Source organism: Rutilus rutilus, assembly GCF_951802725.1.
Source record: "Rutilus rutilus genome assembly, chromosome: 9".
Lineage (NCBI taxonomy): Eukaryota > Metazoa > Chordata > Actinopteri > Cypriniformes > Leuciscidae > Rutilus > Rutilus rutilus.
Window position 1 is genome coordinate 26,184,974 of NC_140223.1, and position 14,492 is coordinate 26,199,465.

General features: G+C 35.7%; 2 protein-coding genes across 2 annotated transcripts; both read left to right on the forward strand.

Annotated features, from left to right (window-relative positions):
- The first annotated feature begins 3,918 nt into the window (after window positions 1-3,918).
- tmem106ba (transmembrane protein 106Ba) lies at window positions 3,919-8,785 on the forward strand. Its single transcript, XM_084418725.1, has 8 exons — window positions 3,919-4,088; window positions 4,673-4,865; window positions 5,102-5,165; window positions 5,553-5,712; window positions 5,906-6,046; window positions 6,478-6,527; window positions 6,636-6,689; window positions 7,625-8,785. Exons 2-8 carry the CDS (start codon window positions 4,685-4,687, stop codon window positions 7,743-7,745), a joined length of 771 nt encoding a protein of 256 aa, XP_084274851.1. The 5' UTR covers window positions 3,919-4,088; window positions 4,673-4,684; the 3' UTR covers window positions 7,746-8,785.
- A 2,094-nt stretch (window positions 8,786-10,879) lies between these two features.
- On the forward strand, window positions 10,880-14,487 carry seraf (Schwann cell-specific EGF-like repeat autocrine factor). Its single transcript, XM_084418726.1, has 5 exons — window positions 10,880-11,255; window positions 11,378-11,473; window positions 11,622-11,726; window positions 13,860-13,955; window positions 14,149-14,487. Exons 1-5 carry the CDS (start codon window positions 11,027-11,029, stop codon window positions 14,259-14,261), a joined length of 639 nt encoding a protein of 212 aa, XP_084274852.1. The 5' UTR covers window positions 10,880-11,026; the 3' UTR covers window positions 14,262-14,487.
- The last annotated feature ends 5 nt before the right edge of the window (window positions 14,488-14,492 follow it).

The window sequence follows — 14,492 nt, forward strand, 5'->3', positions numbered from 1 at the left end:
AGCATTAGGTGAGTTGTTTTTTTCTTGAGAAATAAAAATACAATAATTGAATTGAAATAATAAAAAAGCATTGCTTACCAGAAATTATACCATGCACCATAAAATTTACATAGCCTATAATTTTACACTTATGCTATACTAAAGCCTGAAATGGGCACTTTTTGTGACAGCAACCCTATAATTTTTTATCAAAGATGTGGCTTAACTTCAGAATTTGAACTAAAATCAGTATTCTTATGATTGCTCTGAACATTTCTGACTAAGTTCAACAAACATTACTTATTCATAAACTTAAAATAATTAATAAAAATGAAGGTGTGACGGGGTTGAGACTAGGATAACCGGGTTTAAGATGGTAACGGGGTTGAAGAGACAAATACAGCTAAACATAGTTGTTTTTTACTCAAATTCACTGTAAGATTTTCTATAAACGCAAGTTACAAATACCCTGGGGGCTAAGCCCCCCCTGTCTTCCAATCCTAGTGACGTCCCTGTTGTGATTTGATTTAGCCTAATATTGACTCATTTGGATAAATATTAGGTACACAAGATAGGCGTTAATTTTTCTCAAGAAAAAAAAAACTCACCTAATGCTGTAAACATACAGAGAGAGCCCTATCAGCTGGTAGTATTATTTAAGGTTAAATATAATGCGTTTTTTTATTATTATAATAACAACTTTAGTAAACGTAAAATAAAATATGTCAAGTAAAAATATAATAAATATGTATTACACATATTTAACAAAATAGCCTTTTTTTTTCTAGCCAACTAACGTATAGAATGTCATTATATAGATCAGTGGCTATAGCCCATTTTATGGTCATCAAATGGCTTTCCTGAGGTAAATGTTATGACATAATTGTTCTCTAGCTGTTTTATTGACCCCTTTCCGCGGATGAAAAACACTGATTGATCGATATCATGTATGAGGAATATACATTTCGGAAAGTTGTACTGTATTCAACAGTGCTCGTGTTTATTTATTATTACTGCTAGCTCGAGATGATCGGTTCACGTGCACTAGGGATCTGTCACGTCACATTTACAAGCGCCAAAACGGTATTTATCGTTTGAATTTCGTAATAAAATTGACAGAATCTGAGAGCTGAGATTTTTTTTATATCATAAGTAACCTGCTCTGTCTAGTCTGTCGGTCTCCGTGTCCTCTTTGCTTCGCGATTTTTCTGTGCGTGAGAGCGTGTGAAAAGTGTAAATCCCGTGAGTCTCACGGTGAATGCGTGAGAGTTGGCAGCTCTAGTTGTGACACTTTTACTAAAGTGATTATTTCTCAGTGTTGGTTTAACCCGTTCAGACCTGAATTATGTTTTAGGTTTCTGAAAAATATAAAAGTACATTTTCCCAGCTCATGAGGCTTCTATAAATGAGACCAAATAAAAAAAATTTAAAAAATGTTTTGCTTTAATTGTAATTTTTTTTGTCCATTTCAATGGACGTCACGTCAAAACAGGTGTACTTCACAAAAATGTACCAACATAAAATTAAATAATAAACATAAAAATTGTTAGTATATACTTAAAGCTTTTTCTCAAGGTCAAAAACCTTTCAACAGTATACCATTTCAACTTTAATTTTGAGGTTTTTGTTTTACAGATTGCACATTGTTTGTAATAAACTAAATATCTTAGAATCAATCAATATGGTCATGTTAGAGTCATTTTCTTTGCGAATCTTTCTTTTTTAGATCAAAAACTTGAACATTACAACATTTCAACTTTAATTGTAAGGTTTTTGCTTTATAGATCGCACATTTGTTTATTCATAACAAAATAAACCTAGGAATCAATCAACAAATTCACGTTAGAGTAATTTACTGTGTGCATCCTTGAAACAATTTCTCTGTTAACGATTTTCTTGTATTTCTACAGTACATTACTGGCAGCACGGTTGCCATGCATGATGCGTGTATTTTGATTTCCAGTAACTGTACTGTAATTCACTTTACAGTACACAAGATCAGTACTGTAAACTACCAAATAGTACTTTACTGTATTTGTACTGTATTTTGTAATTTGATCTGCTTTTGCTGTAATTAATTATACGGTGTTGTAATATCTATATTGAGAAATTACTGATAAATGTTATTATAATTTTCAAAATAATTACTAATAATGATAATATTATATCACAATAATATAATATGTAGTTATTAGGAAATATAGGCTATAGTAGGAAAAAATATGGAAATCAATGGCTATACTGTCAATTGTCTAGTTACCGACATTCTTCAAAATATCTTCTTTTGTGTTCAGCAGAATAAAGAAACTCATACAGATTTGGAACAACATGAGGATGAGTAAGTGATGACAAATATCATTTTTGGGTGTACTATACCCATAAAGGGATAGTTCACCCAAAAATTTGAATTGGCCCATGATTTACTCACCCTCAATCCATCCTAGGTGTATATGACATCGTTCTTCTTTTAGACGAATACAATTGTAGTTATATTAAAAAATGTCCTGGCTTCCAAGCTTTATAATGGCAGTGAATGGTTGTTTCTGTTTTGAAAGTCCATAAAAGTGCATCCATCCATGATAAAAGTGCTCCATGGCTCTTGGGGGTTAATAAAGGCCTATTGAAGCGAAGCGATGCATTCATGTAAGAAAAAATAATTCATTTTCAAGTTACGCTTTCGATTTATGTCAAATCCTATGTTTCGTTTGGCCGGAAGCTAGTCATTTTACTTTATAAAGTTTTAAATACGGATATTTTTCTTACATCTCCATCTTCCTCATCATCACTCCACATAAAGTCAACATCTGAGATAGTTCCATCAGCTATATGTTCAAGCACTTCAAGAACTATATATTCTGCATATGAAAAAGTAAAAAAAAAATGTATCGGTACTGTGATATAGATTTTTATATAAGAAATTTCAATCAGCATTACTGGACTTCAATTACTGGAACGTGATTTCAGTAACAGGCTTTTGAACCCACTGTCCATTCTAATGGACAGACACATTTGAAAAAATTAAAAATGTGAAATTCTACAATCCATTTTTAACTTTAATTAATAAGTTCAATCTTTCTATTTTACATACAAACTATGAAATACTGGCAAACATATCAAAAAAAGTAAATAAAACCACAGAAAATGTTGCTTGCTTCTGTGTTTGGAGTGAAGTGCTGACATGCTTCTCTTCAAAGTAGTGTTTTTTTCTATAATTACTACATGCAAAGCTTTACTACCATTTGATTGGATGACAAGCGTCCAATCTAATGGACTGCAGGCTTTAAACTAGGTGAAATGCTCCAGAAGTAAAAAAAAAGGGGGGTTGACATGTGATGTCCATTGTAATGGACGCAGGGTCTGAATGGGTTAATAATGAAAGTCAGTTACATATTATATATGAAATTTGTAATATTTGTATATATATGTATATACAATATATATTTGTATATATATATATATATTATATATTTGTAAATGCCATAATATTATAAATATTATATGTAGGCCAAAATTTCAACTTCATTATTTGTGTCAGTTTCATGTCACTATTTTGTTCATTAGGTTGTCTGATGATATCTTTGCAGAGCTTGAAAGGAAAACCATTTTGAGAAGTGTTAACCACAGCCAGGCCTACTTGGCGGTTGGACACTTTTTTTTTCTTATTCTGATTGCACAAACAACTCACCAAAGTAATAAAAATGGACGCATCGCATCTCTCTTGCCCAACCATTCCTCCATTCCTGCACTCTCCCATGATCACTCTGTCAATTATTACACTTGTAAGAGAAAAATACACACGCCTACATTCTTGCAATGGGCGAGTGATATCATTAGTGAAATCTGCAGTGTAAATATCAACAGTGAGGCATGGCTTAGAGAGAGTCCGATAAATCCCGCCTTATATAATATGATTGGCTTGTAACAGTGTCGAAGGTAACTATCGTCCAATCACGCGAAGTTTACGATGCAGCGTCATGTCAATGATTAAACTAAGAGGCGGGGCTTGTTGAAACACGGCTTGGGGAGAAGAACAACACAGTCGAGACAGAGTACCGACATTGTAGCAACTGTAATTTTATACAAACAGAAGGCAGGACCCTTCAAAAAAGGTAAACCTTAATTCATATCCTATCCACTATATTTTCATATCGTACCTTGAAATAGGAGTTATTTCGAATGGTGCTTGATCAGTTTTTAGGCCCAATTGCTATTACATCACGATCTAAAAACCATGTTCGTCGCGTGCGTGACAGTGTGTTAATAATGCTCTTTAAATGCATCGCACTTTTTGCATTATTTTGTTAATGCACGTTATTGTTACACAGCATCAGTATCAAGAACACGGGAACGTCGGCCGTATAGTACATTGTGTTCTCATATCAGCTGTGTGTTATCATTTGCATATCATCACACATTAAGCATGTTTATCAAATGTTTGTCAGGAACTGAAAATATATTTTTTAGTTGAGGAAAGCCAGAATATTTTGATTGCATAATGAGATATTAACATAATGTGTATATCTTATATAGAATTTCGTTATAAAACTGCCTGGAGGCGCTGCATACTTTAAGTCACGTGGAAAATATGTGCTTAGGTTCACCAAAACATGAAGATCTATACTTGGATGATCTTTCATGACTTGCATTGTAATGCACTAAATATTACAGATGATTTCTTTTCTCTTTTTTTAAGGCAAGCCCAACCATGGGGAAGTCTCTGTTTTCCTTGCCAAAGCAAAAAGAGGACCAGGAGAACCTGACTGAAGACTCGACGTCGTACACTGAGGACAATAAAGACGACGTGTCACAGTTTCCATATGTTGAATTCACAGGCAGAGACAGTGTTACCTGTCCTACTTGTCAAGGGACAGGGAGAATACCAAGAGGTAAAAACAGATCCATCTGTCATCCACCCTTTCATCCATCCATCCATCCATCCATCCATCCATCCAACCATCCATCCATCCATCCATCCATCCATCCATCCATCCATCTACACAGTACTTTGTATCCCAAAAATGTAATATGCAAATCTAAACTGTTCTCTAACGAAGGGGCATCAGTAAATTGTATAAATCATTATTGTAATCATGTGTACTTCCTATCCTGAATATTTTCACAGACCAAGAAAACCAGCTAGTTGCTTTGATACCATACAGCGACCAGAGGCTGAAGCCAAGACGAACGTAAGTTTGTTTAAATATCTATTTCACCTAAACATTGGGGTCACAGTTTAGTTTAGGGTCCAATTCTCACAATTAACTAACTATTAACTACGACTTTTGCCTCAATAAACTCCTAATTGCTGCTTATTAATAGTTAGTAAGGTAGTTGTTCAGTTTAGGTACTGGGTAGTATTAAGGGATTTAGAATAAGGTCATGCAGAATAAAGCATTAATATGTGTTTTATAAGTAGGCTACTAATAAACAGTCAATATCCTAGTGTTTTATCCATGTTAATAAGCACCTAGTTAATAGTGAGAATTGGATCCTAAACCAAAGACCCTAAACCCAACATTGTGCATGTATATAATATAAATAATGACCTACTGTATATTCTTGCACTGTTCCAGGACATTGTACGTGTCTGTATCCGTCTTTCTGTGTCTGCTGCTTTCTGGTCTGGCTGTGTTCTTTCTGTTCCCTCGGACTATTGACGTCTCTTATGTTGGGGTGAAGTCAGCCTATGTCACTTATGACAGAGACCAGCGGATAATATACCTAAATATCACGGTAATATCTATAGCACGCCCTAATTTGTATTTCAGGATTGTTAACCAAATATTACCTGTTTCATTTATGATTCTATTCTTTCTGTAATGGAGGGATTGGACTTGATAATGAGATTGATCAGACTTTTGCCAGAGTATTTTCTCATTTTTGTTGTCATGTGTAATTTTAAATAACAGTATTTTGTTTTTCTCAGAATACCCTTAACATCACCAACAATAATTACTACCCAATACACGTGGCCAACATCACAGCCCAGGTGCAATTCTACAAGACTGTCATTGGAAAGTCTGTCGTCAGTAATGTCACCACCACCAGCCCCCTGGATATGCGACAGGTGTGTGGTAATTTATTTAGATCAGTGGTATAAAACAAGCTTTTTAGGTTTGTTATATTGTGTGTGTGTGTTGATATATGCAAATATATTAATTATTTAACTATTTATTAATATCAAATATCGAATATTTTTCATATATTAACACACACACATAAACTGCTGTTCAAATGTTTGGGATCGGTACGATTTTTTAATGCTCACCAAGGCTGCATTTATTTGATTACATTTGATTATACAGCCTAAATATGTATTCATAGTGAGGAAAATCACATGGGAGTAAAGCCAAACATTAAGATAACAGAAAGAAAATTACCTGTATCCTGCCAATAAAGCGGTTTCATTTAGTCACATGACTTTGCAATCTGAGTTTCTCTCCATGTGTGTAATTACTTCGATAACACATGTTGTCAATGTCATTGTCTCATTTTTAGGTTGATTACACTGTCCCCACTATCATAGCCAATGAGATGAACTACATATTGTAAGTATTTGCCAGTCTCGCCTTACATCAATAAAACTTTCATAAAGACATTTTAATTTACAGTGTTCTAAAATGTGTATTGTGATGATTGCGTATCTGTTTTTACAGTGACTACTGTACCATGCAGTCAATTAAAGTGCATAACATTGTTGTCATGATGCAGTAAGTATTCTTTTAGTGAACCGGTGTGCTTAAACAGTTAATGTAAATTAAAATAAAAAAGTATTTCAATAGATAAATATGTAGTCAAATTTCATAGGTGTATTTAGTATTTTTGTGTTTATTTTAATTTCCAAGTTTAGTAAAGAATGGTAGATCTTTATTAGATAATATAATAATTAAAGGTGCAGTAAGTGATTTCTGAGAACCGCTGTTGAAAGTGTATCGGACCGAGCAACACAACACGCTTGTAGCAAATTAGCGGTGGGGGCGTGTCCACTCATGATGGGGGAGGAGAGAGTGAGCCAATCAGCAGTAGGGGTGTGTCCACTCATGATGGGGGAGGAGAGAGTGAGCCAATCAGCAGTAGGGGGTGTGTCCACTGATGATGGGGGTGGAGAGAGTGAGCCAATCAGCAGTAGGGGTGTGTCCACTCATGATGGGGGAGGAGAGAGTGAGCCAATCAGCAGTATGGGTGTGTCCACTCATGATGGGGGAGGAGAGAGTGAGCCAATCAGCAGTAGGGGTGTGTCCACTCATGATGGGGGAGGAGAGAGTGAGCCAATCAGCAGTAGGGGTGTGTCCACTCATGATGGGGGAGGAGAGAGTGAGCCAATCAGCAGTAGGGGGTGTGTCCACTGATGAGAGGAGAGAGTGAGCCAATCAGCAGTAGGGGGTGTGTCCACTGATGATTGGAGAGGAGATGATTGATGATTGGGGCAGGCAATGAAAGGAGGGGGTGTGACTCTTTGGGTTGATTTCAAATATAAGCAGTGTTTCTCAGGAATCGCTTACTGCATCTTTAACCAAAAAATGGTAAAAGACATTTGCGGGGTTGGTTTACACACATTTTAAACAGTAAGAGCAAAATATAATTCCTTAATTGGCTTAAATGCCTATGTTCTCCACTTCAACTAACAAAGAAAATGTCTCTCCAGAACGACTGTAACCGCTGTGTACTTTGGCCATGCTGAGCAGGTGTCTCAGGAAAAGTACCTGTACGTGGACTGCGGCTCAAACACCACCTCTTCACGCGGACGCATGAGTGTGATACAGTGACGCCCCTACGTATGACCCACAATTCTTAATGTTCTCATGTGGTGATAAAAAAATGGCTTGTCCTGAGTGTTACGAATGTCTGAAAATTAAGTCTGTACTGTAGGGTGGCAAAATCAGGATTGATCAGAGAGTTATAGTCAGAGAGCTGATATCCTTTCTACCACATCATTACTGATTATTTAGCATTTCTCCGGAGGTTTTGCTTGGATAGGCAGAAGCACTTTAGTATATTTTGTGAAAAGGAATGACAGCAGCAGAAAATTCTACATAGATCTGCAAACACTTAAACCACTTCGACTTTACTCCGTTTTTCTTTTGGTGTGTTTATTTTATCATTTTAAACATTGAGTCATGCTCATATCATTCTGTTATTTAGCTCTTTGCTGAGCAGGTATTAGGTAGATTTTTTTTGAGGGAGTTATTAACGTATATCAACAAAACCATTAGCAGATGGTTTCATTTTGGATGGAATGTTACTTGCCTGAAACCACACTCCGACTTCAGTTCATGGGAATTTTATATAACTCCTTATTGTGGATTTTTCAACCTCTCTTGTTTTAATTATTTTATTTTATTTCCAGAATTTATGTTCAAAGGGAATGTTTAGAACGAATGTCTGAACTACTTTTGAAATTATGAAAATTTAAATATATAAAAAACGAAGTGGGCTATTCTGAGGCAAGTACAACACTGACCATGAATCAGGCGTCAATAAAATATAATGTAAATTTACCCCAGCAGGAAGCTGTGGGTTGTATTAGTTAAGAAAAAAGGGAATAGAAAAAAGGAAGGAAGGTAATTGATTCTGTATTAAGAAATGGACTTCTGTTAATTGATGCATTTTTGTTGTCATATTTGACTAAATTCCATTTTCTTGGTGTTAATTATCAGCTAATTGATAATGTAGATGTTTCTCATTCACTTTAACCTTTTGGCTAATTGTGTTTTGTTGGAATGGTTCTTTTACATCAATATATTTGAATGATATTTAATTTGAATGTTGGAAGGATTTATCAGTAAATTGAATTTCTTTGAGGAAATTTGTGTCCATGTATATTATTTTGCCTTAAAATATTTTGTGGGCATTTCAGCACTCTCCCAAGTAAAATGTTACAATATAGGCTAATATATATTTTTTCTAGTGTTCATGCTATGGTGAATTAAATAAGTACGGACTGGGGTAGCACCCCAGGTGGAATAACACCTTATTAAATATCTTTTTTTATTTTATTAAACTGGGTCTCTTATGCTTTTAGTCAAAACCCATTAATAAATGTTCATTCATTTTGTGGAGAAAAGTGGTGTGACTGTCACAATACTCCACAAGATGGCGCTTACAAGATGCGGTACTTCAATGCAGGAATAGACCAGGAAGGAATAGACGCGAGTGAGGTAAAACACCATCAGATGTGGGCGTAAAATAATGGTTGAAGTTTAGTAATGATAAAATAGCTTTTAGTTTTGTAACCACTTACTTTTGGGCGTGATAAATAACTGTCATGGAAGAAGTCATAATAATGACCACTAATATTTGGGACGGTGTCTGGCCATAAAGCTGAAATGTTTAGGCACAAATGGTACCCGTATGAATTTGTGTTCTCAATGTGCTGTGCGTAAGGTAGCCTAATATATGCCGTGTTTCCACTTTCTTCTGAAGAAAGAAGGATTCTGCACATCTGTTGATGTCATTAACGTTCCTGCTCACTTCCTCTCATGTCTCAGAACAGCAGATCCCTCTGGTCCCACTTTAATGGGCCTCTGAAACAAAGACCATGTAGGCTAATGTTTCTGCATGCCTTTACCATTCTGAACCACCTATTTCAGAAAGATTGAGATAAAGTTACTGTATAACTTCTTCCCTTACAGAACAATAACTGTTAAGTTTGATATCTATGGCATGCTGGAGTCAGGCTTGCCAACAAAGCATTTAACAATAACCACTGATCAAAAATCTACCTATTACCTATCTACCCTTTTTAGTTCATACATGCATGTCATTCAGAGAGGGAAACATGTTAGCCGTGGTCTGCAATCTCAGTTGGAATTTCATTGAGGAGGAGGGAAATTCTCAAGACATCTGCAGAATCCATTTCCTCACATTTCCTGGGATCAGCGAAGTGAATGAGACAAATTTCTTTTAAACGACAGTAAGGCATAAACAAGACATAGTTTGGACTTCATATAAGACTGCATATACTCACAATAGCTCTTAGAAATTCTGCTCTACTGCAACAGATTCAATTGTAATGTGTCGTCGTTTTCTTCTTAACTCTTTTAAAGAGATTTTTTATTCTACTGGCCCCAAAAACATATCTGGCCCTGGGCACACTTAAAGATGTACTCTACTTTATACATACATTCCCATTCAAAAGTTTGTGGTGAGTAAGATTTTTGTTTTTGAAAGAAATTAATTTTATTCAGCAAGGATACATCAACTGATAAAAAAGTACCCTAAATATGGTACAAAAGATTTATATTTAAAACAAAATACATTTATATTTTGTTCTTTTTCATTTAAGCATCAAATCATCATATTAGAATGATTTCTGAAGGATCATGTGACACTGAAGACTGGAGTAGTGATGATGAAAATACAGCTTTACCATCACAGGAATAAATTACATTATATATTAAAATAGAAAACAGTTGAACTGTAATAATATTTCACAATGCTACTGTTTTTACTGTAATAACAAATAACCAAATTCATTTGTGATCATAATTGACTTCTTTGGAAAACAATACAAAATCTGACTGACCCTTTTGGTAATGTAATTAGGCTATATATATATTAAATTATTCCTAACCAAATGGTGTCAGTGTTATTTTAATGGATGTATGAAGTTCCCATCACATTAACTAGGAACATTTTCCAATAACTTCAATATATCTGTCATTTTAAAATAAAAACAACCATATTTTTTTGTGAAATATGTCACTTGAAGAGTGATTATAAGAGATTATAAAGAGTGTCTTTCTTTGAAATAAGTGCCGCTTGGTCTCAAATGACCTTTTGGGACCACTTGTTGATGGACTTTCAGGTACAAACCTCACAAAGGACTGCTATAAACCACAGACAACCACATACACTCCTCTAAACACACACTCTGAGCTTGTCTGTCTCTCAATCCTGTCTCACACATTCCTCAGTTAGTACTTTTCCAGCTGTGGCTCCCTGCTGTACCATGTCTGTCCTGTAGGTGATTTACAGTGTAGTATTCTGTTCAAACACGTTCACCCCAGCACTCTCAGTCTTTCTGGTTCCTTGTAAGAGTGTGGATATGAAAATGGCAGTGCTTTGCTGTATGTCCATGCAGCTCTTGCTGGTGGCACTTGCCGCTCTGGCCGGCGTCTGTCTGGGACGGTCCGACGGGCCCCGTGGGGTGGCTCTTCCTTTTGTCTTTGACCCCAAAGCAACATGCGACCCTCCTTGCAAACATGCCGGGATTTGCATCCGAAACAACACCTGCTTCTGCTCAAGAGGATACGAGGGAGAAACCTGCCAATATGGTGATGTTTCAAGTTACTTGCAATGAAGTGGATTTTAGTGGAATGTGTTTGTGTGAGTGTCAAACTTGTGCTTTATATATTTAAGGGGGACACTACTCACATGATTTGCATGTCGATTTCAGCAAACTGTTATCCAAAGTGTAAAAATGGTGGAGTGTGCCTTCGACCTGGAAAATGCAGATGCCCTTCAGGATTTGGAGGAAAATACTGTCACAAAGGTATCTGTGATTCAGCTTACATTATGTTTTTAAATGTTGCTTGCAAGTTGAACACTAAAAAATGAACAAACAAAGTCAAAAATGAAAAAGAACTTTTGAGTCCAACAGCACAGAAAATTCACAGTCGGTGTGTGTGTTTATTTGTCAGTGGTGTGTGAAAGTGGCTGCTGGAACGGTGGTGAATGTATTGCTGTGAATGGAGAAGCAAAATGCATCTGTCCCTCCAGCTGGACCGGCTCCAGATGCCAAGATGGTTTGTTGATCCCATTTTGTTTTACTTATATTTCACAAATCCATAATGACAGTATATTTCATATAAATTAAGCATTTTATATATATAAATATATATTAATAACATTATATATGTATATAACTTTAACATATTTGATGTGGCAAATTTTCATAAACAGAAGAATTATCATAAATATCAGTTGGTTCTTACATTTTAAAATGTGAAACACCAAGATTAAAAACTTGCTAAATGTTAACAAAATGTAAAATGTTTTCATCTGTTTAACAGCATTAACTTACAATTGTCAAACACTAACTCTTTTAGTCACTCGCGTCTTGTCTCCGCTAGATTACATATTGTCAACTACAATGCTTTTCTCTCATGCTAATACCCCAGACAGCAACATACTGTCAGCCCAGATCCGGGCCACATCTGGTACATGTAGATTCCACGCATACCAGATGTGGGCCGGATCTGGGCCGACACTATGTTGCTAAAATCATTTGGTTAATCAAGGTGGGGACCAATGCAATTAAGGATTTTGCATTAGTTCCACCCATTGCCAAAGCAATTAGCGCCGGCAATTCTGCTTGGTCTGCTTGTAGTTATAGTAAGATTAGATGCCATACTGAGTTTTACACAGATGAAAACGAGGCTGTGAGGGATAGACTTAGACTGCGTCTGAAATCACACTCTCTTGAGTAGGTACTTGTTTCGAATAAGGAATTACTTTGCGACCGCTATAAAAGGTATGTTCTATGAACGTGTGTGTAGTTTGAATGTAATCAATGTTGTTATTATCATGTGACTTACCAATGTCAGTTGCATCACTTCACTGCCATTCATAAATCCTCTCTTATGGCCTCATTGGATAGTAAAGTGTTCATCATATGCACACTTCAGAATCTCTAGGTCATCAGGGTACTTTTTGTCTGCTATTTTATGAGTACTGTGAATTGGGAGATACTTATGTTACATAATGTTTTTTTGCCTACTATGTAGTAAGGAAGTAAGTGATTTCAGATGAAGCCTTAAAGTCTTTACGGCGTGCTGCAAACCGAAAGACTACTTCCGCCAGTGGTTCCCTCGAGATTTTCCTATGTGGTTTTATAAATGGGGGTTTTCAATTTATGAGTAAAATAAAGTCTGTGGTAAACATACCTTACCGATACTTGAATTTTTTGCTCAACAATGTAAATTACCCCAAACATTCTTCTCTAAACAGCTTCAAAATGATCGTTTTCAGTACGGGTGAGTGTGATTTACGCTGTATTGTAAAGTTATGTTTACTACAGACCTTATTTTACACATAAATTGTAAAACGCTGTTATAAAAACCCAAAGGAAAATCTCGAGGGAATCACTGGCGAATTAATCTTCGGGATCCTGATGCCACGACTGCAGCACTGTATCAAGGTTCTAGATGACGCAAAAACTGTTTTATGAAGTCTACTGAAAGTTTTTTTTTTTTTTTTTTTGAACGATGTTTCGTCAGCTGAACAATCGGTAGGGCCTATGTTGTTAAACAACCGTATTAACCATTGAACGCATTGCAATTCTCTCCCTCACAGCCTCGTTTTCAGTCCAGTCGAAAATTTTAAATGGCGCCATCCTGATCTATTGTTAAGTAAATGTAAAACTTAAAAATTAATAGTAAATAGTTAATCGAATATTTATATTTTCATTTATTTCAAATGGAAAACTTAAACGTAACAATTTTTTTACATAATGAAATTTTGAAATGTTGTCTTGGCAACTAAAAATAGCTACAGCTAAAACTGAAATAAAAATAAACGATAGCCTAGCTGATTAGAAATATTTAAAAAATGAATAAAGACAAAAGCATATAACATTACAAAGACTAAAAATTAAAAGGTAATTCAAAATGATTAAAAAATACTATAAAAGTATATAAATAATAATAAAATATCGCTGTTTTAACTAACTGATATAACATTTCCTTTTAATGTTATTTAAATGATCTGTCTAAGGCTAAGCCACATAAAATACACTCGAAAACCCATATGTGTGTTTTGTTTAACGTTATTTTTCATGAATTAATCATCATTTACATGTACATTCTCTTGGGTTGTTGTGCCTAGATGTGAGTGCAGTATCTGGGACACATGTTGATCATTTATCTCTGTTTCCGTAGCGATCTGTCCGCAGGGATGCAGGAATGGGGGCAGCTGTGTGGCTCCTGGAATCTGCAGCTGTCCAGACGGATGGATAGGCGGAGCCTGCCACACAGGTGGGTGACGACACCAAGATCTACAGACTCTTATATGCATATGCAAGATATGTATCTTATATGTATATGCAAGACTCTTCAACTGCTCTAGAGTTAGATTTTTGTCGTGCAGTTACTATATGCTGTTGTATGTGTGTAAATCCACAAGTTTACTCAAAATTGACAAAGTGATATCTCCTCCGTCTGTCTGCAGCTGTGTGTAAAAAGCGGTGTATGAACGGGGGGAAGTGTGTGTCTCCGAACACCTGTCGCTGTCGAGCTCCGTTCTCAGGCCCGCAGTGTGAAGAGAGGAAGAAGCTCTACTGATGTCAGAACAGTCTGACCTCCGACCCCATCGCTCCCTCAAATTGGTGCTAAAGTTACTTGTTTGTTTGTTGAAGCCAAACTGAACATGTGTAAAGTGTGATGTTTTCTCTATTTTAACATTGTACATTAATTACATTATGACTTTTGTATTATTAAGTAGTGTGTTTACAATAACTGTTGAATTTCCTTTAGCGTACAGTGCAACTTATTAAATAAAGTTAAAATCTAAAT